Consider the following 22865-nt stretch of genomic DNA (forward strand, 5'->3'; position numbering starts at 1 on the left):
CCTTATTGGTACTGAAAATTGTCTCTTATGAGATAGCAAAGGAAAAATAAAGATACCCATACACAACAAATTATCAATCTACATAGTCAAGTGGGGATATTGCCATACTTGTCCAATGACTTTCTAAAGTTTGCTAATACAGAAGAAATGTCTTCTAAAGTGACACCCGGGAAAGAATATTTATTTATTTATTTATTTATTTATTTCTGGGGTTAACTATTCTAAAAAAGTATTTCCATTTTTTTCATTTGCTCTCAAAATGAAAAAGTCTGATCTTACAAAAGTGAGTTATTTCTTTCCTCCTCTTCCCCTTCAAATATACACTCAACAATTTGCCTCCAGATAGTCCCTGTCAGACAGTTCTGCTTTTTTAAGGAGTGATATTGCGAGACAAAGAGGAACTGAGGGGAACTGAGGGGAAGGGAACTGAGGGGAACTGAGGGGAAGGGAAGGGAAGGGAAGGGAAGGGAACTGAGGGGAAGGGAACTGAGGGGAAGGGAAGGGAAGGGAACTGAGGGGAAGGGAAGGGAAGGGAAGGGAAGGGAAGGGAAGGGAAGGGAAGGGAAGGGAAGGGAAGGGAAGGGAAGGGAAGGGAAGGGAAGGGAAGGGAAGGGAAGGGAAGGGAAGGGAAGGGAAGGGAAGGGAAGGGAAGGGAAGGGAAGGGAAGGGAAGGGAAGGGAAGGGAAGGGAAGGGAAGGGAAGGGAAGGGAAGGGAAGGGAAGGGAAGGGAAGGGAAGGGAAGGGAAGGGAAGGGAAGGGAAGGGCACCACTAGCAAAGAAAACAAATGGTGTCATTTTAGTACCGGAGCTACTGCCATAAGGTTGAAAAAATCAGGTACAGACTCCTCAGTCCATTAAGTTTCTGTATTCAAAGTACTGAGCAAAAAGTGTCAGAACAATGAAGGTGCTAACTGCAGAAAAAGCAGCCAGTCATGATTTTCCATTTGCAGGTTTTTTTTTTTTATTGTTGAAATAAATCTACTTATTAAAAAAGCTCAGTAAAAAGGAAAGCTTATGTTCTATTTTATGTAACTGAAGCAGCAAGAACATAACAAAGATGTCCAGTATTCAAAAAAAAAAAAAAAGTAATCAAAAGACTCCAGTTCCTGATGTCCCCACTGAAGTACTGAAAACAGCTTGATGTCAATCAGCTTGAACACGACACATATTGCAAGAGAACAGGTAAATACATAACAGCAGTATCACCAAAATTACAAAGCTACCATATGGTGTGACTCCTTGATAATGCCAAATCAGAAAGATCTACTTGCAATTTTTCTGCTCTTCATCTTTATTCCTTCTACCTTCCCCAGAAGGCAGTATTACCATTTTTTACGACACATTTGAATTTTGTATGAAAACAATGTTAGTTATGTACCAATATATCTAAATAAAAATATATTATGATTCTATAAAATGAACTAGAATCCTAAATAAAATTGTTTTCCTATTGTTTATATGAATTATCCAATACCAGTGAAAAGTATACCAAACAAGAATATGAACACTTAGAACACGTGAACTTTTACCTAAAATCAATTATTTTTAATTCAATATTATATTATTTACCTCTTGAAATAATGGTTTCTAAGCCAGTCCCATTAATGAAGGCACGCTTGATTGTCTGTGTTTTCACATCGGTCCAGTACAACCGTTCCTCAACAGCATCAAAATCTATGACTGTCACATCGTCAATGTCAGGAACAGTGAAGGCTGTGATGAAGTTGAAGTATGGATTCTCTATGTCCACTCCTCTTATTTCAGAATGCCTCGCATAAAGAAGAAATTTCTTCCTTTCTGGTAGAAGACAGGAAAATATCACCACATTCTCTTTAAATCATTGCTAGCAGAAGTCAAAGTTATTTGTTTAAAATCAAGTTACAAATGTGTAAATACAGTTTGTGTGAATGATTTAACATCTCCAGAAAACCTGCACTTATTGACATTTGAGAAATAATGTTATACAGCACAAAAATCACAGGAAAAATATATTAATTTTGGATACTAGATGTGATGTCACTGTGCCACTAAATCAATGCAGTCTAGTGAAAGACTAGGGAAAAATCTTAAATAACATTTTAAACCTTCTATCCCACTTATCCCAATCAAAAAGAGCTTAATTTGCGTATCATAACAAATATTAACACTTGGTGTATTTCAGGGGAGCAGACTATCACTGTAACAGGAAAGTTCCGCAATCAACAAAACTCAGCAGAAATTCCACAATGTATATGTGGAATATTACAAGGTGTATATTACAAGGTTTTACTGATAATAGACACAATTAGTTGACATTTAGAGGGCTTTTATAGCTTTAAAGTGTTTATTATATTTTTTTTTAATAAAATTCTCCTACAAGGCTATATGTCTAACATTTGCTCTTCATTTTGTTTTCTTAATCCTTGAAAATGAAACTAAAACAATTTTAGAAAAACAGACGGAGATTAAAGCTATTAAGTACCTTTTTGATATTCAGGTTAATTGACTCATCACTTTCTGATGATGAACCTTACACCATAAATCCTTCTGTTTTGCAAAGGTAAGTTCTAATAACATATACACACAAGCAATAGAAAATATGATCATGATGGTAAGTATCAATGCTACATATAACCCATATATAAGAATAAGTTGCCAATTCTGAAAAAGGAGATGTCTCTTTTAAATCTATCATTAAAATGCTCCGTAGAGATTGTTTCTAAGGCTATTTTAATTTGTCCAGTTCAAAGTCTGAATACAATTGTCAGGCCTTGAGAAGAAAACTTACCGTAACATGTTTTCTTGTCTAAAGAAAGTTTCATCAGATGTGGACATGCACATGCAGCACTTCTGTTGTGATTGATCAGACACATGTGAGAACATGGACCTCTGCCCTCATTAGCAGCACATGGATTGGAAGCTAAAATTGTACAATGAAACACACAAAATATAAAAATAACTTTTGGAGCTAGTCACCATTCTTGTAGCACCAAATATTTTCTCATTATATCATGATTACTATTTTTATCCTAAGCTGATTTACTAGCTTTTTGCTGAAAACAAACAAGATTCTGGGAGAAAATTTAACTCATTAACAGTTCAAGAATTTTTTAATAAGATTTTTAATATTAGTATTCTGAGAAGTGAGAAATACTTTATTCATCTAAATCTGGAGTAACACAGTAAAGAGAAATAAATATTTCCATAGAAATGTAATCAGATATCAAGATGTACACCTCATTTTAAAGTGCAATACTAAAATCTGTTAGTAAGTATATACTGTAAGGCCTAATCTTTGTGACTCCTTCAAATTTCTCACTGAAATTTATGGCTAAATGACATTTAAAAGGTAACTGCTCAAAATGTGATCAATATATTACTTATGAAGTTTAATGGCCTGCTCACCTTCTTACTGATTTGACTCTTGGATCTCTTCCTCTGTTTATAGACTGAGGAGAGGAACACCCTTATTTAGTTTCTTGTTGTATATTTAGTATCATCAAACAATATTCCTCAAACGAAATATTAAATTGCAATAACTAATTCCTCATTAAAGACAGTCAAGAGACAAATGAAATTGTAACTGTACTGAGTGAGTTAGTAGCTGCTTCTAACATTACAGAAAGCTGTACTAAAATATTTTGCTACGTTAGCAATAATTGCCAGTGATGTGACTTTCTGTGACATTAAAATTTGATTGTACAAAGTCCTACTTTAGTTGCCATGCTATTAACCTTGTCTCATTTGCTGGTGTAAGGTACCTCTTTCATCAAAGCAGCATAAGCTATACTGGTGAGAGAGTGGTGAAAATTATCTTTGAAGAATGACCAGGACTACTGAGCTTGTACTTGTAATCAATTTTCCTAGGTTGATAATGAAATCATGCCCAGATTTTTTTAAAGTTCGGGCAGTCACAAAATTTATCATTCCAACTTCATGAAGCCAATGGATAGAGTTTTCCCAGTGAGATATTAATTTTGCAGTTTATTTATAACATTTAAATATGAACAATTGCATACTCCTAACCAGGAGGCACGGAACAGAAACTGTCAGTGAGGACATCAACAATACATTTCATTTTGTCAAGAGTAAAAGCTTAGACTGTGAGATGAACTTCAGCAAATTCAATGTTTCCCCTCAATTTGACCTATTAATTAGAACATTAGTGGAAAATCTAACATGAAAAGATAACTTGAAAACAACATGCAAAATATCTGCTTTTTTCAAAGAAAAACCTCGCCTAAATGTAACTTTTTTTCAAGCAACTTCCTACATTTCTCTGAACAAGATGTGCTGAAATTGCTTTAAAGACCAGCAAGTAAACTAATTGAAGAAGACTTCTTAGTGTTACAAAAGCTAGCAACTATTGTTATCTTCATTCATTATTACACAAACACGGAATGAAAATTTCAAAAACTCCGATTAATGGGTTAATAAAATTCTATCTAGCATTTTCCATCATTCTATCAAAAAAATCACATTTTTTCATATTTTTCTGTTAAGTCCCTTTCAAATACTAGTAGCACTGGAGGCCAATCAGCTCTTTCCCAGTCTTTGCTATTTTTCCTGTTATTCCAAGGCTTATTGAAAAGAAACATCACACATCCTCTTTGTCGTCATTTCTAAATCTCTGACAAGAAGTCAGCTGGGCCAGTAGACTTAAAAATATTCAGTCTTGGTTAATAATTTAATATATTCTTTGACTGATAATAGACTGTAAATACCCTTTTATTATCTTTATGTGATGGCTATATTTGATTTTGGAGTAAACTACCATAATCTAAAAATGGTGTATACAAGCAGATGTGTATATATTCCTTTTACATTCATACTGCTTTCACCGAGTAACAGTTAAGTCTATTCTTTACTTTTTAATAGAAAACAATTCTCTTGAAGAAAAATAGGTATGCTACTGGCCTGACTCACAAAACTTTGGCTCTTTCATTTCCTTGTGCTAGTTCTAACACTTCTTTCTAATTCTATCGTGAATCACCATAAAACCATTCCTTACTTATCTTCTCCATGCCATTTAGGATTTCACAGACTTCTTTCGCGGAGAAGCCTGTCTATAAGCTTTATTTCAAGATGCAGCACCTTACCTGTCTTCATACAAAAACCTTTCACACACTTTTGATCAGCCTGTCAAGCTTTCTCTGTATCTTTTATATGATCTGCTTACAGCATTCAAGATGCAGGAGTGCTATGGATTTATACAGCATCACAGTTCACTGTGTGGTTCTTTATTCCTTTCCTAATCAGTTCAACCAATCTATTTTCCTTTGATCATGGCAACCCACAGAACTGGTGTTTTCATCCAACTGGCCAGCCTTTTGCATTATTTAATTGATTTCCACTCCTGATTGATTGTCAATCTAGTGCTCTTACAGTACTGTGCACAGTTAGACATGTCACTCTTCATCATCTTCTTTGCGGTTTTCTTGACTGCTGTCTAAAACATTATTTAAACAAAATGTTTATTTTTCTTGACCAGTAACCCTTAAAAAGCTCCAGACATTCTATCACTAGTTGACAAATGAGAGATTATCCTGACAACCTCTGAATATGCATTTGCTATGGAGCAACTTATATTAGCTTTATATTGAACCCTTCTGTTCTTGGCATCAGATTTCAGCTAGAAAAAAAAAAAATCTTCTACTTTAATGGTGGATGACATGATTAAATTCTGCCTACACCTTCAAATATATGCACTTTACTTACATCAAAAGGATACTTTTAAATTGCTGACAACCTATTCTCCATATTATTTAAAACCAGTTATAGATCTAACACACTGCTCACCATCAATATTTCCTGTAGTGTTGCTTTTCATAGGTCCAGAGACCATTCTGTAGTACTTGGTCAAGTGAAAATCTTTATACTACCTGATTGTAACTGATTATTTCAGCATTAATTTTTTGAATTTACAAGTTAGTCCTGATCAGAAAATGCACTAGTTCTCAAATATGTATTTATAACCTATATTCTCTATTTCAATTTCAGTTTTTAATCACTCAAAGATTTAGTCAGTATACCATTTATACATTCGCCATGAACCAACATAGACAACAGCAATAGTAGTAGTTCAAAGTTAGAATGGTTCTTCATGGTATTCTACTGTATACAGCATAACAGCTTTATGGCTGTTCTGAAGCTCTTGTTAATGAATCTCTCTGCTTCCCCTTCCTCACCGCCATGTCCAGTTCAGCCACCCAAAAGAATGGGCTTCATTTAAAGCTAAACAAAATCAGTCTGTTCACATTTGCGAGTAAAAATTTCTCATTTCTCTTTCAAACAGAAATCTGCAAGAAAGCTGACAGGTACAGGAGAGTACACAGTTTAAGATGAAAGGGTACCACAAAAATCATGAACAGAGAAAATTGAAATTAATGATATAAATACAATACTAAGAATACAGATTATATGGAATTCCTGATTTTAAAAAAGCATACTGATATACCAGGCAGATGAGAAACACAGATGTAAAAGAATAAGAAATGCCGTATAGGGCACAAATGATATGGGAAAGCCAAAGGCAACGGTACTTTTAGACAGTGGGTGCTATATTTTATAGAAAACTTCCCCCCAAATTAGAAATTTACTGTTAAATTAAGTAACATAAAAGAGAAGTGACAAAGAACTAATTGAAATCCAACAGTGAAAAGCTACAACAGTGAAAAATTATGTGAATAAGTAACAGAAATGAAATGGCTGATAAAATTCAATATATGCACTAAAATATACATGGGAAAAAAATAAATTAAAAATCCCAATTTACGGATACAAGGATGAGCACAGAACTAGCATCTATATGTCCCAGATCCTTTTCTGAAGTAACAGAATTTATATTTTGCTTATGAAATGACTGTCCAATAACCCTCATATTACAAGAGCTAGGATACACTGAACAGAAATATCAGCTATTAGGGCCACGATGAGCATGATGAGGTTGTCTTTCACACAGTGCACAGTAACACACTGAGCCACTTGTCCAAAAAGTTGCAGACATCCAGAATTTATTTAAGTTCAAAAGTCAAAAAGAAAGGTTCATGCATGAAAAATCTGTCAAAGGCTTTAAGGCACAAAGATACCATGTGAGGTTGAAAAAATCACTGAGTTAACAGCTTACTGGAAGCTGACAGGCTATATGGGAAGAGCATGGCTGTTATCTTCCCCTAGGTCCCCGCTTTAGGCACTGATCAGCTTCAGTTGACAGACAGCTGATGTTGAGCTGGGAAAGACAAATGTAGGAAAGTAGGAAAGAGTGTTTTTTATAATTCCTAAAACAAAAATGAAACTTTCAGAAGCCACAGAGGAATCCAATTTAAAGTTTGGAAATGTTGTATATATTTTGCAGGATTTATAATACATTATCAATCTTACTGCTCGTTTCGAAGTAAGAATGATGTATACAAGAAACTTATGATAAAATCTCAAACACATACAATTTTAAAAATCCCTCCCCAAATGAAAAAGCCCAAACTTTGCTCATATGCTACATTTCTGTAAAAGACTACACAAGCCTCAACAGAATACTGTAGTAAAACAGTGCTAGGAAGTTAAATGATTTCCATGTTTTAATTACAAAAAAGCCTGGTGGTACCAGTATGCTTTATATTCAGCAGCTTTTCTACTGCTTGTCTTAATTTCCAGTCTATAAAAATTTAATCTGCAAAATACAAAAATAATATCGTAGCCACTTTTTTTAATTGAATACAAATTATTAATGAAAAAAATGTCACAGATACTTTTTTTTAAATAACTAATAAAATTATTAATGAAAAAAAAATGGGAATGTGTGAGGAAATCACAACTTTCTAACTTTTTCAAGCTGTGATCCTTCCAATGCTTATGTTTACCCCTCCCATCACTATCCTTAGTAGTATAGCTTGTGGTACAAATACAGCTTCTCATGCCTAAAATAGAAGACCTTGTTTTTTGAAGCAAGTGGATTTTTCAAATATAATGGTAGTTGAGAAAATATTTTTTCCTAGAAAATCTGCATTTTCTATGTTAATAGCATTTCTGACACACTGCTTTGATTCTGTAAGATAAGTGGGTCTCAAGCACATATTCCTGAGATGTGACATCATGCTGCATGATATCAAGGAGTCTTCCAACATTCCCTGTCTTTACTAGCAGGTGAACCTGTTACCCATACAAATATCTCACTAAAACTTTATTACCTTAAACTAGCACCTGTCCTAGATTAACTGAAATACTTTTAGCTTTAGGCTACAGTAGTTTATTTAGCTCTGCTGTACTTTATTTCAATCAAAATAAGAAACATGAACTTAAAAAACTAGTAACCTTTCACCTTTATAGGTGACCCAGATGCATACCTACGGATCTGAGACTACAAAATGCTTGTCTTTTTATGCTGTATTTATTTTGACATTTTCCCATGAAAATATAATGTTAATTTCATTTTGGAATTTGAAACTGTATATTATTTTGTTTGTTTTACTGTACAATTGCTACAAAGGCAAGGCAAGGCAAGGGAAAAGGGAAGGGGAAGGGGAAGGGAAATAAAGATGTAACCGAATAGCATCACCTTTTGTCTCTAGCTCCAGTAAAATTTCATGTAACTTACTGTAGATTTGTAGGAAGGAATTGCTTCCACTGAAAGATAATTATTTAAAGTAAACCCAGAAGGCTAACCAAAAATTGAATTTGGTATTTTCTGCATCATAAAAATTGAAGCTGCAATTACACAACTTGATATTTAAATTTCTTGATGCTGGCAAATTACAGCTGAAAAGTCAGCTTATACCTTCCCTTAGGCCAATATATCTATGACGATGGACTATCATCTCCCTAGGCTACAGTCTCTCTCTAAAGAAAGATCATCTCCCAAGAAGTTGCCTGGCGCCAGTCCAAACTGAAACCGAACTTGGTTTTTCTAACAGTAAGAAAAGGCTAATGGGGACTCTTCTGCTACTGTGAAGACACTGAATATAGAACACAGGTCCTCAAACACCAAACTGGAGGAAGTGACTAATTATATAAAATGGCCAAAAGCCTTACTTGAAAGTGGTCCACAGAGATGCGTATTTATTCCACACATTTGAAGGTACTGGACAGAATACGTGAGATAACATGATACAAATTTTACAGTATTTTGTATTACCATCAACTTTTTGGAACAAGAGTTTGACATTTTTTGACTTGGGTGCTCACACTCCAGTGGCATTTTTTCCTTTCTTATATTCACATACAAATTAAGTCACTGTACTTTGTAATGTCTCACAATAAAAACACATGCCCAATTGATTTTTTCAGCATCAGTGTTTTCCTGGACGCATTCCAAGAGTTTTCCCAGGTAGAAGTTACAGCTATGTAGTTATATGTAAATATGGCCTAAATACAGCCATAAGCTACAAAACAATATATTAATAGATAATGCACTTGGTGTTATCTCAAGCATGTCAGAATGTACATTGAACTCAAAGCTACAAAAATAGGAGAAAAAATGTACATATACATACAAATGTACATATGGAAAGTACATATTTGTACAAATTATATATGTTTTAGTATATATTTACATATTAATTATGCATTATTATAGATGTGATAGCTATAAAACATATATTATTCAGGCTTTACATAATCTGTATCCTTAAGACCCTTTTGACTAAATAACATATCAAAAGTCAAAGACAGGTCAAAGACAGAGAATTAGAGACAATGAAGTTACCAGGGAAGAATGAACAGCTAATGGGATACGCGAGACAGTAAGACCACAGCAGAATAGTTGTTGCAGTAAAAATAAACGTGTATAATTAATAAGGGGACAACTCACTTCATTCATTAAACATGACTTGCTTTCTTTTGGATGATCTGTTTTGATGTTTACAAATAACTCATGAGATATTGATATAAAAATATATAGAAAAGATTACATAGACTAATTCTTCCCTCCACTGGCTTATACAACTAATAAAACAGTAGTGCTACACTTATATAGGAAAGCTATATAGAAGAGTTAGACTATCTTGAAAAAGCTGGCACTCCAGCTATGATTAAGAAGTTCTCAGTTCTCATCTCTTTATGATCAATACTCTAACGTATCTCTTTCCAGGTATGGGTTTTAAAACCATCAGCAACATCATAATATTGCCTTCCTGTTGTATACATGATTTTATAACTTTAGATATATTTTAAACATTGGCTTATACACATAGCTGTATTGAAACGTCACTTTACTTTGTTGTTCATTTTACGTGGGGGTTCCACTGGGAGACTGATCTCCAAGTACCCTTTCAACAAAATAACTGAAGATATTTACTAAAGAACACTTTCTTCTGCTCAGCATCTTATTATATCCTTTCATTACTACTTCAACTACTACCTCATCCTCCAAAAATGTGTTAAGTCCTTTTATAATTAATTTGGTTCTAATTATTGGTTATGTTACTAGCAGGGTCTTCCATTTTTCACAAGGAATTAAAAAGAATATTTCACTAAATCAGACAATCCAATAGTAGTTGGGTATTTACTTATCTTCAGCTACAATAACTCAAGACCAGATTGTATTCATCTCAAAAGTTAAAACTGACCAGATTGCATTTATCTCTAATGACAAAGCCTATGCACTTTGCATAATTGTACAGCAGTGTTCTGGTATAAATAGGTGTTTTGCTATAAAAGCTAGTATAAAGTTGAAATGATATGTATGCACATTGAGAGGTAAGTTATATATAGATGAAATTGGGAAGTTACAAAATAATGTAAAAAGAAATAATTAAAGAATTTTATATTATATAATTAATGCATATACTGTGAATTTCCTTTCAGCTTTGATTGTTATCTCCAAAAATAAGATTTCATGTTGACATTTTCAACTCTGAACTTATGCCTCCAGAAGGCTGAGCTCAACCTTCCATGAAAAACATACTATTGTAATTTGAAATTGCAAGTTGTTAATGTTATTTAAAAATAAAAGTTGTTAAGTGAATAGGAATCGCTTTGGAAAAGCATCTGTTTAGGGGCAAGATCCAACTGCAGCTATAAAAGGTAGAAAAGTAGTAGTCTCTACTAGTAGAATCTAAATTATGTAGTCCTAAGTATGAATAGCGGGACTGAGAAGCTAGTAGAGACAGAGAAGTGAATGCCAAATTAAGAAAATTGTAACACTAAAAGAATATTTACAACTAGAAGTTGCACAAACAGTTTATTTTACAGAAAAAAAAAATCTTCCTTCAGAAAGAAGCACGGCAGCTAATATTGTTATGTTTGCTTTTGTCAGACTAGTTATAGTTACTTCAGTTACAAAAAATACTGTATTCAAAGCTTTTTAAATATATGTTGTTCTGCACTATATTTGTAACAGATAAAGAGCAAGAGTTCACATGGGCAGCATTCACAGACACTGATCTCACGTTAGTTCTCACCTGAATAAAGATTCTATTACTACCCAAGGAACACTAGGGATGAATATGACATTTAAGTAAAAATAGTCAGTTCAAGGCAAATCCATATACAGACACAAGTATATGAGAGAGTACTTTTTTCCTCTCATATAAATAATAATTAAGTGTTCTATAAATACGCACCTTGTGGTTGACGACTTGGGTGATATATCTGTAGATCAAATGGCTGAGCACTTGTTTTTTGTATTACACTGACATTCTGGCCAGTCCATTTATTGGCTTTTGCAAGTGTATTGGTCCGCCAATCTGTCCAATATACTTCACTCCCATACAAGGAAACAGCAAACGGGTGAGAAAGATATTCATGACCCCGTATAATTTCTATCATGCCGGTTCCATCATATAATGCAGAATAAATAGCATCTGATCTAGAAGATAAACCCAAATTTAAGATTACATAAAAATAATAATACTAATTAAAAAAATCACACAGCCATTATGAAATTGGTGCAAAATGTATTAAGACTTTATCCTTACACTGTTAAGACCAAAGAATGTTTACAGAGCATCACCAACATCATAGTTGATTTAGTTCACATTTTTAATTCCCTGACTAAGGACGTGAGATACTGTTTTGTTTGTATGCTGTTTTTAAAGTCAGATTTACCTCCATGCTGTGAAAATACAGAAAACAAACAAACAAACAAACAAACAAAAACAGTTTCTATTCAGAAAAACATAAGGAAAAGAAAATGTTGAGTAGCTTGGGTCTTCCGTGTGTTAGTGCCAGGGAGCACTAACAGCAGACTGCTGTCTAAGACACAGCAAGCCAGGAGCCATGCATGATACAGATGACAGGGCAGAGACCCCATCATCCAGGACCACATCCTACTGCCCCTGCGGAAGGTGAGTATGGCAGGTCCCAGCAGTGGCAGTCATGTTCAACCAACAGTCCAGATCTTCAGACAAGTTTCTGGTGACAAGACAAGGTCAGGCAGGGAAGACAGCTTGTGGGTTGGGGTCTGAACCGACAGGATCCACTGCTATGGCTGAGCTGAAATGGGCTCCATGGGCCCCTGGGAAGTCCAGTCATGGCCATTAAGATCTGGTGATGTACTCAGGGCCCTGACAAGGAGTTGTTTAAAGACCACAGCTCACTCAGGAACAGAATTTCTCATATGTAGATTCTTTTTTATTTTAACCAAATGTATTCACTCACTGAATGGATCACATATACTCCCATACAGTCATACATTGACACACTCCTTTAGTCAATGTCTATGCACCAAAGACTGCTAAGGACAAAGAGCTGAACCACAAAGTAATTATGTATAATAATAATGCAATGAGAGGAATGTCCATAAACTACATTCACACACAAAACTCTTTATGTTCAGAATGTACATATCTACATTCTACTTACAACGTATCTCACATTTTTGTATGTAAGAATAAGGATTTATAAACAGATAACCAAGAATTCTGCTATCACTTTACCTGGCATCTGTCCATACTATTCTTTTTTCAAAGTGATCCACTGTAAGGCCATTAGGCCAGGCTCCAGTATCCATATCTTTATATATGATCTTTCTTTCTGCTCCACTCATAGAAGCAGATTCAATGCGAGGAAAATTTGCATCCCAGTCTGTCCAAAATAGAATTCTGGTGAGAGAAAAGGAAAACAGATATAAGAACATCTTTGAAGCATGTGAAAGAATATAAATGTCTCAATGACAAAATAGTTGGAAAAAAGGTTCAGTCACTCTCATTTTTAAAATGAAATGAATGTGACTTTCCATTTAGTGCCTAGGAACACTAGTACATACTATATTGAAATAATGTGTGAGGGTATAAATGGGCCAGTCACATGCAAATGGGTTGCTGTTCAGTCCGCTTGACTGACCATATTCTGCACGTTTTGTTCTTGTCTTCCTGCTAAGTGACATTTCTATCTCCTTTCCTAGGTGAGGACCTCTACTCTGCATGTATGTTGTGTATAGATACCTACTAGGACAAGACCACTGGTGCTCTTCATGTCTGTGCTGAATGTTTTAGCCTTTGTTCACCTATGTGGTCAGTCGTGTGTATATGTATGTATGTTTACGTACGTTGTGTATCTGTGTGTACGCAAGGACTGAGAGTACATGCTGAGTCAAAATGCTGGTTGGAATTGAAGACATGAAGCTGTGGCAGCTTCACCTCTACTGAGCTACAGCATTTGTGCAATCCTAAAACAAACATCTACTTTAAATTATCAGTGTTTCTGTATTCATATTTACGTGTGAAAAGACTGAAGAGCTATTCCCATCTGTGTTCAAAGATTTTATTCTTTCACTGTTTCTAACAAAATGTAGTATACAAATGCCTCTAGCTTTCCAAAAGGCATATTAAGCATTCATTTTCAGGAAGATTGGTGATTTGATTTGGTGGTGGGTTTGTTTGCTTGTTTGTTTGTTTTCCCCCAGTGATTTAATTTGAACAATTTATCTGCCAGTTCTTCTGCCAATAGGATGCCACTTTTTAAAGTTCTCTTTTAAAAGATAACCTATGCACTCTTTAAGATAAGCTATGCACTCTGTAAATAAGCTTACTAGCAAGTTGGCAAACATTATCTCCATTTTAAAGATCAAGAACAAAACAAAAAAGGTGGGATTTACCTTCCCTGACTTTAGTCATCTAAACTATGTTTTTATAGTCACGCAAATATCAAAGTCAGATAAATTGTCCTGGCAATATCTAAATCTGTCCATTAACTGACCACAGGCTCCAGTTATTATCATCTACATTACAAAATTAAAGGAAACAATCACACAGCAAGAGAAGTATTTTGTCAACAAATAGTATCTCCTGAGTTACCTTTTCTTAACCTATTTCGTTGGGGCAGAACACACTGTAAAAGACGGTATTTCATTAAAAATACAGTTTCAGAAATTATTACAAACAAGTTAGGTTCTATAACTTACAGCAAAAAGGAAATCAAATTATTTCACATTTAAACCTCAATTTTTAAAATACTCCGCAACATGAAAAAGTAAATTTTTTTATAATTACCCATATCTGGGATCCAAAGCAATAGCCCTTGGATGTTCCATAGCTCCTGCTATTAATGTTGTTCGCAAAGTACCATCTAGTTTTGCAACCTCTATTTGGTCCAAATTGCTGTCTATCCAGTATATATTTCCTGCAATCCAGTCTACAGTAAGACCTTCAGGTGTGGCCAGGCCATGTTGTACCACCACTTCAATGGCACTAACACCTTAAAAGAGAGAAAGAGAGAGAGAGGGAGAGAGATTCTTACAAAACTAATACAGCCTGATAGAGTGGACATGGACATACAGATCTATCATATGCTCTTGGAATGAGCTCTTGATTAATCCAATGGATGACAGCACTCTTTCATTCCATGTGACATTTTTTCTTTGGAAATGGGGTAGACTGGTGTAAATAAGTACATTTCTGACAGTACATAAATAAATATCATTCTATATTAATTGAAATTTTTAATTCTTTGATAGTTTAGTAAGTAAAACCCTGAAAATTTCAATGAAGGCCAGGGCTCACATGGAGTCACACAGCAGACATTCTTGTACCCTATTACCAGGGACCTCTTTTGCAATATCTGTGAAGGACATGCTTGTGCTGTCTCCCACTGACTAAACATACCAGACAAATTTCATGCAGCTCTATTTCACTTTCTTGTCAATCAGAAAAAGAGAACACTGAAAGATAATGATGAAGACAGAAGGAGCAGGGAGAACCCTGTTTGGACTACACAGTTTGAAAAGCACTACAAGAAAACCTTACTTTTTTCCTTTGAATTCACAATTACAATTATGCTGTCACTGTTTACAAAGATCTCTTCCCCACCATAAAATTTATCTGGATCTCCAAGTGATTCTGCACAAACAGCAACTACAGAAGCATTTTGTTAGCCCTTGGGAATTCCAGGAGGGTGCAGCGTTATTTATATATATACATATATATATATATTTAATAAAGCACAGAAGTCACTTGGCTTTTGATACAGTGTGATTGTAACACAATGTGATGACAACAGACTACCTTACTAGTTTCATACAAACACCACAAACACTAACGGAAAGTGGCAAGACTTTGGTTCTCTTTACATACTTAGCCCTGTAGGCTACTTCTGTCCTAGTCTGAGCCCATGGATATAAACGTACCCACAAATACCATCTACTATGGAGGAAAAAAAAAACTGTCAGAGAACGTAAGCATGAGTGCATATGTGAACTCTTATAATAGCAAATTTTAGATACGTCCATCAGTTAGCTCACACAGGAGTGAAAGCACCTGAATAAACACTTTAACTAAGAACATCATGTATAAATATTTTTTAATATATTATTAAATAATATTAAATTATATTGAGTTATTGGCCATAACGATGTTACCAGAGAAAAGAACAACTCTTTCTGAATGCTATGAAACTACAAAGAAAAATCTTTCACCTAGTGAAACCTGATCATTTATCAGACATCTGATAAATTCTTGCATTTTTATCAGTGTCCTGGTTTCAGTTAGGACAGAGTTAATCTTCCTCCTAGTAGCTGGTAGGGTGCTATGTTTTGGATTAGGATGAGAAGAGCGCTGATAACATGCTGATGTTTTAATTGTTGCAGAGCAGTGTTTACACCAAGCCAAGGACTTCTCAGCTTCTCGCTCTGTCCTGCCAGCGAGCAGGCTAGGGGTGCAGCAGGAGCTGGGAGGGGACAGACCCAGGACAGCTGACCCAAACTGGCCAAAGGGGTATTCCATACCATCTGGGGTCATGCTAAACAATATATAGGGGTGGCTGGCCGGGGTGGGGGCTCCGGCTGCTCGGGGATAGGCTGGGCATCGGTCAGCGGGTGGTGAGCAATTGCATTGTGCATCGCTTGTTTCATACATATTATTAGTAGTAGTACTATTATCATTATTATTGTTGTTATTATTTTCCTGTCTTAATAAACTGTCTTTATCTCAACTCACAGGCTTCACTTTCCCGTTTCTCTCCCCCATCCCAGAGAGGGAGGGGTGAGGGTGAGCGAACAGCTGTGTGGTGTTTAGCTGCCAACCAGGTTAAACCACAACAATCAGACATCTCAGGGCTCTCTAAAACTTCCTGAGGTGGGGAAGTGCAGAGGGAGGTGCCGGTCTCTTCTTCCTGGTAACGGATGACAGGACACATGGGAACGGCACAAAGCTGCTCCAGGGGAGATTCAGACTGGACATTAGGAAAAAATTTGTTTCCTGTGAGGGTGGTCAAACACTGGAACAAGATTTCTAGAGAGGTGCTTGATGCCCCACAGTACAATTCTTGTAGTTTTTTAATATGGTGAAGCTAAATTGCAAAAAAAAAATGAAAAGAAAAAAAAAGATACTGAACTCATTGGACCCTTTGAGGCTGCCATTTTTCCCCCCTACAGTGTATTGCAAAAGGAAACTTTTATAACAAAATTTTGTTCTAGCAGTGCACCAATCTAGATACACACCCTTTTAAAGGCAGAATGCCATCAAAGATCCTCTTCGTGTGAATGGTAGCTCAGTTACAATTTAGGAAGTCCAACACCCTGTAACTGCAGTTGTTCTGACAATTAAGAAATTAAAGATTAAATTCATACCTCCAGTATCAGAAAGCTTGCCTCTGTAAATTTTGTCTTCTACCACGTCTGTCCAGTACAGTAAACTCTGACTGAAATGAAAATCAAGTGCTATTGTATTTCTTAAACCAGGAACCAAGAGGCTGTAGTCACGTTTGTGAAGATCAATTTTTCTGATCTCATGTCGAATAGAAAAAATTATGAAAGCCTCAAATGGATCTGGAAGCAGAAGATTATACATTTCAAAAGAATGATAAAGAAGAGATTATTACATATTGCTATAAATGACAATTGGAATAAGAACAGCAGAGTATTTTTTCAAGAGAAACATGATTAAAACAATTAACTTTCTCATAGTCTTTTGAATATATTTTATATTTTTTAGTCCTTTAAAATTTCCCACTTCTTCATTCTAACATTATCTTTGATCACAATAAAATCAGAAATATCAAACTCAACTATTGAACCATGGTTTATAGCTCCACCAAAAATAGTTCCATAATAAGATCTTTAAAAAGACTCAAGTTATCAAAATTAAAATCTGTTTTCTCAAAAGCTTCAGAAATATTAATCCATTAAATTATACATTTTTCCACAGCCAGTTAGCTGAAAACAATTGGCTTATATATATAACAATAATATATATAACCTACTTTTATTTATCCATTTATTTATTTTAATTAAACCCCACTGCAAACTACCAAGCAAGGAAATTAATTTTTTATGTACTTACTGGTATACCCCATCACCAAACCCACCTACCACTAAAGTTCTCCTTCCTTTGCTATTCAAAAAATTCATGTAAATATATACAAAAGCTCTCTGTGTAGGTCAACCATACTATAAAATTGATTTTGTATATAATTCTTACACAGTTCAGATTAGGGAAAGTTTTTCAGACAAGTAGCTTTGTTAATGGATCTCTGTAAACTTTCAAATAAACTCAACATATCCACACTAATAAACAAAGGTTTTCACACTGAACCACCAGAAAGTGGATGTGTTTTTTTTTTGTTCGTTTGTTTTGTGTGTGTGTGTGTGTTTCAGTTATTTCTCCTAGAATGCAATACAAGTGTACATTTTTTATTTTTTTTTTTTAAGTTAAAGGAGTAGATACCTCTCTAGAGTTATGTTTCTGCCGATGTACTTTTTCATAATCTGCCTTGGCCTTTCCAAATGATCCTTGTATTTGTTAAAGCAATGACTACCTTTCTGAAAGGCCTATTTTTCAAAGCTCTGCTGTGGTTGAATAATTTAATGAAGAACGGGATCACTGACATTAGTAGCAGTTTCACAAGTATCAGTTATCTAAACCTGAGAAACAGTTTAAGGGCACTTCACAATTTCTGGTAAATTGGCAGCCGTTATGCAAGAAACCACAGGCTAATAACAACTTGTGTTTTAGGCAACTCCAATGCATAAGAAGACACATGATATAAAACGGCAGTAGTTTCTTCTATGTTTCTCAGTAATAAGCACCAAAACTGCAAAAAAGAGAAGAAAATTAAAAAATATGTGCTTCCTTGGTGGCTTTTTTTTCCATTCAACTAGAGGAAGTCTACCTCAAACTAAATAATGTAAGGTACAAATCATCAGATACAATGATGAAAAGGATTAGAATTTAATGTGATTTTAACAAATTTAACATACAGTACATAGAATGTAAATCAACAAGAAGAAATGGGTAAGAAAATACATGTAGGCAAAGTAACACCATTTGGGTGTTTGAGGCTTTTTGGTTTAAATGAGCAGATCAAATTTTTATTTTTATTTTTTTTCCCTCTTCCTTTCCCTTCCTGCAACAATACAAAGATATACATTCAGGTCTTTGGTTACTGTGACTGATATACAATCAAGTCACTGTTGTGATACTACATAAAAAAAAAGAATGAGTTATACTGTGACAAACATGAGACAAGGATTGCAAATTAAAAATTTCTCCAGAAAGAAGTCAGAAAGTAGACAGAAACCAGTTTGTCCTGGTTTCAGTTAGGACAGAGTTAATTTTCCTCCTAGCAGCTGGTAGGGTACTATGTTTTAGATTAGGATGAGAAGAGCGCTGATAACATGCTGATGTTTTAATTGTTGCAGAGCAGTGTTTACACCAGGCCAAGGACTTTTCAGCTTCTCGCTCTGTCCTGCCAGTGAGCAGGCTGGGGGTGCAGCAGGAGCTGGGGGCGGACAGACCTAGGACTGCTGACCCAGACTGGCCAAAGGGGTATTCCATACCATCTGGGGTCATGCTAAACAATATATAGGGGTGGCTGGCCGGGGTGGGGGGCTGGCTGCTCAGGGATAGGCTGGGCATCGGTCAACGGGTAGTGAGCAATTGCATTGTGCATCGCTTGTTTTGTACACATTATTATTATTAATACTATTATTATTATTATTATTAGTATTATTTTCCTGTCTTAATAAACTGTCTTTATCTCACTCACAGGCTTCACTTTCCCGTTTCTCTCCCCCATCCCAGAGAGGGAGGGGTGAGGGTGAGCGAACGGCTGTGTGGTGTTTAGCTGCCAGCCGGGTTAAACCACAACACAGTTTTACTCAGGTTCCTCTATGACAAGGATATTTAAATACAGTCAAATTGCTAGCACTAATGATTATAACTTGAAAGCAAAAGCTTTCATAAAATGAAAGCCCGAGCACAAACAAGATGAGACCTGAAAACTGAAGAATCGTTTAGCAAGTTACAAGAATACCTTTTCTTTTGACTAGAAGCCTGGCTAGTGAGTTGTGAACTCAAGTCCAGCCATCATTCTGCTTTACATGATGTAGCAATCAATCACAGTAGTCTAGTAGTCTGTATGATTGGAGTGGTCCAGAATTTTACTAACCCCCCCCTATTGCTGTGTGTCTATTAAGTACCACGCTTCAAGGATAATAAGCTGCATAAAATTAAGTATGTAATTGATGGGATACCAGACCAGTAGGGAAGAATCTAGGAAATTATCAAGCTGAACCTAGATCAGCAATGGCTTGGCACTGTAAATACGGTCATCACAAGGCTTGCATATGAAATAAATATGATATAAATCTTACCTCCTTAGCTTTAGAGAAGACAATCTACAATACTGTACCCTGTTCTGAGCATGACTCTTAAAGAAGAATGTGAATCAACTACAGGAATTTAAGAGGAAATTAGCAACCTTTTTAATAGGTTTAGAAAGCATGACCTGCAGAAAAAGAAAGAACGAACTGGGACTGCTTAGTCTAAAAAAGAACAGAGCAAGATGATGAGTGGAAGTACATAAAATTCTTCAAAGACTTAAGAGGTTGTTAATATGGAAATGGGAAAAATCTTGTTTTCTATATAAATAACAAGTAGGCCAAGGATTAAAGGCTTAAAATGGAGCAAGATGACTCAGAAAAGCCAGAAAAAAATCTTAAGGGAGAGTGGAGCACTGAAATGTATCTCCTCTGTGAAACTGGGAGTTCACCATTGAAGGTGTCTTGAAGGTCTTTGAAAGCAGATAAACAACAGCAGCATTCTTATTGTGTTTGATGTTCTTTCCAACCTTGTAATTTTATAACTATGAATGAGCTACACTGCAGTGAATTATAAAATTGAGAGCAAATACTCTGTATTTTACCAATTAATTATGTGTATTTTCATATACTCTTGCTTTGGCTGAATTCAATGAAATGCGTCTTGATTCTCTTCTTTCCTGATCTCATTTTTCTTTTTCCTTTTAAGAATGGTCATTGATAACAATGTAGTAGACAAAAACCATACATTTCTGTAACTACTGATTTCATGAATGCTTTTTTATCATATACAGTAAGTATATGAAATTCATGATATAAAGATGAAGTACAATCTGCATCAACAAGTGAAAGAAAAAATTCTGATAGAAGAGAATTGCAGGAATAACGCACTTAAAAACACTGTATAGAAAGACTAATGCTTCACCTTTTCCAGTGGTTTTAACTTGAAAGTTTTGGGAAAAATATGAACTGAAACATTTATTTCCCAAATAAATGCCTATTGTTTCCTTGAAGCTTACTGTAATAACAGTAGGACAAACAAGCAACTTACACGATGCTTTTCTGAAGTTTACCTCAAAAGAAAATGATAATTTTGTAAAGAATTTAGAAAAAAATATATAAAGTTTGGCATTGCATTTTTTTTTCCAATTTTAATATTGATAGCTATCTGGTAATTTTAACAAAATGGAATTCAAAAACAGCTTAAACAGATCAAGAATACAGACATTCATCCTCTTTTCCAAGTATGTATCTAGTAATACAATAAAAATACACGTAACAGAGTTTCTACAGCTTAGGAAAGGCTAAAAGTCACTTTTTAATGAAATCTATAGTACATGTTTCTGAGTTCATCAAACTTTTATTATACGAAGTTCTGAAAGGTGGAACATAAAAATGAAATTTAAATATCTTTCAAGAACAGTTTTTTCCTCCCTATTATCATCTAAAAGAGTTCAAGTGCAATATATCAGCACAACTTATTTTGAAGGATGTTCCAACAGAAACTAGGAAGAAGTGTATGGAAATATATAATTTATATTGACTTTCTATTTGAATAATGAAGCCCTATAGCATACTTTTAGTTCAATCGATACAATTTTAAAAGTGAATGAAACATTTATTCTTTGGGAAGTCAGTAATGTAACGGTACATGTCAGAACAGTAAAAGCAAACTAGTTGAAAACATGAAATATGGAAAGCGAAGAAACTGGAGAAAAACACTACAGCACATAAAGCCCTCAAGAACTGAAGATAACATAAGCAGAAATAAGGGAAAACAGGGGAAAGGAAGAGACATTGATAGAGAACCTAAAAAACCCACTCAAATTAATATTTCTATTTACTTATTTTTGTATAACTCATTATATTACCCCGGTTATTCATTAGATTCCTCTGGCAAACAGACTTTTTGATTCTGATATGCCATGTGCAAAAAAAAAAAAAAAAGGTGGTGTTGGTGGGGAATCATAATGATTGCTGTATTTTCAGTCTATTAGTATTCCCATTATATTTTTGATGGACACTCAGCTAAATATTTTGTAAAGTGTCTTGAAAAAATGAAGTGCTGCATACTAATGTTACATGTTACTGCTGTGTACTACAGAACTGTTTGTCTATATACAGGAAAGTGCTATTTTAGATACCAAAAAAAATGTAGCTAAGGGCAAGGTAATAATTTTCTTCTGAACATTTTTTCTCCTGGATGAATGATTATTGGTTACTGCTCTAACATAATACACTTATACTCTGAGTTTAAGGCAAACAAATATGGCTATTCTAAGACTTACTTTATATCAACTGGTAATATTGAAGACTTTGGACATTACTGGGGACTGTTGACCTTCACAAGATCACTTGCAACTCTAGTTGTAGTAGACAACTATAAGCCTTTGTTTTATGTTTATGTAAGAACTATTGTACAGAGATGTAAATTGTATGGACATTTTGAGGATTACAAATGCACAGATGAGACCAAAATTGGGCTCACTTGACTGGTTACTAAAGCGCTCTTCACACAGTCAGCAACTAAAGTATCAGAGATTCTATCCTTTGGAGTATTTACCATACCCTTAAATGAAAGAAACTCAAAGGGGTCAAGACTTTATTATTAATTGTAAAAGTATATGACGTTTTAAATACAGAATAATTTTGTTGCTGTTTTGACGGCATTCAGATATAAACTTTATAGCTTTAAAGAAAGGTATCATCTTTCTTTATACCAGCTGACATCCCCAGTCTCAGATCATATATTTAATATTAAATTCATTGATAAGATGTGAAAAGTCAATTTGTAACTTTAGATTCGTACTTACATGGCTAAATACTAAGCAGAAATATCACATGGCCCTAAGAAAAGCTGAGAAGCCTCACTCTGTCTCAATTTTCTTACTTTTCAGCACAAGTGAGTCTATTTTTTTCT

The 22865-nt window shown here is 34.9% G+C and overlaps 1 protein-coding gene across 12 annotated transcripts in view; it reads right to left on the minus strand.

Annotated features, from left to right (window-relative positions):
- Positions 1-22865, minus strand: part of LRP1B (LDL receptor related protein 1B) — a 553237-nt gene that overhangs the window by 191591 nt on the left and 338781 nt on the right. For all 12 annotated transcript variants that reach the window (XM_080600673.1, XM_080600668.1, XM_080600675.1 and 9 more), the window contains 6 exons: positions 16976-17173; positions 14403-14607; positions 12849-13013; positions 11535-11779; positions 2768-2899; positions 1570-1797 (listed from right to left, as the gene is read on the minus strand). In XM_080600673.1, the coding sequence (XP_080456799.1) occupies positions 1570-1797; positions 2768-2899; positions 11535-11779; positions 12849-13013; positions 14403-14607; positions 16976-17173 (1173 nt within the window). The remainder of the gene's footprint in view (positions 1-1569; positions 1798-2767; positions 2900-11534; positions 11780-12848; positions 13014-14402; positions 14608-16975; positions 17174-22865) is intronic.

Source organism: Anser brachyrhynchus (genome assembly GCF_964034855.1).
Source record: "Anser brachyrhynchus genome assembly, chromosome: 7".
Lineage (NCBI taxonomy): Eukaryota > Metazoa > Chordata > Aves > Anseriformes > Anatidae > Anser > Anser brachyrhynchus.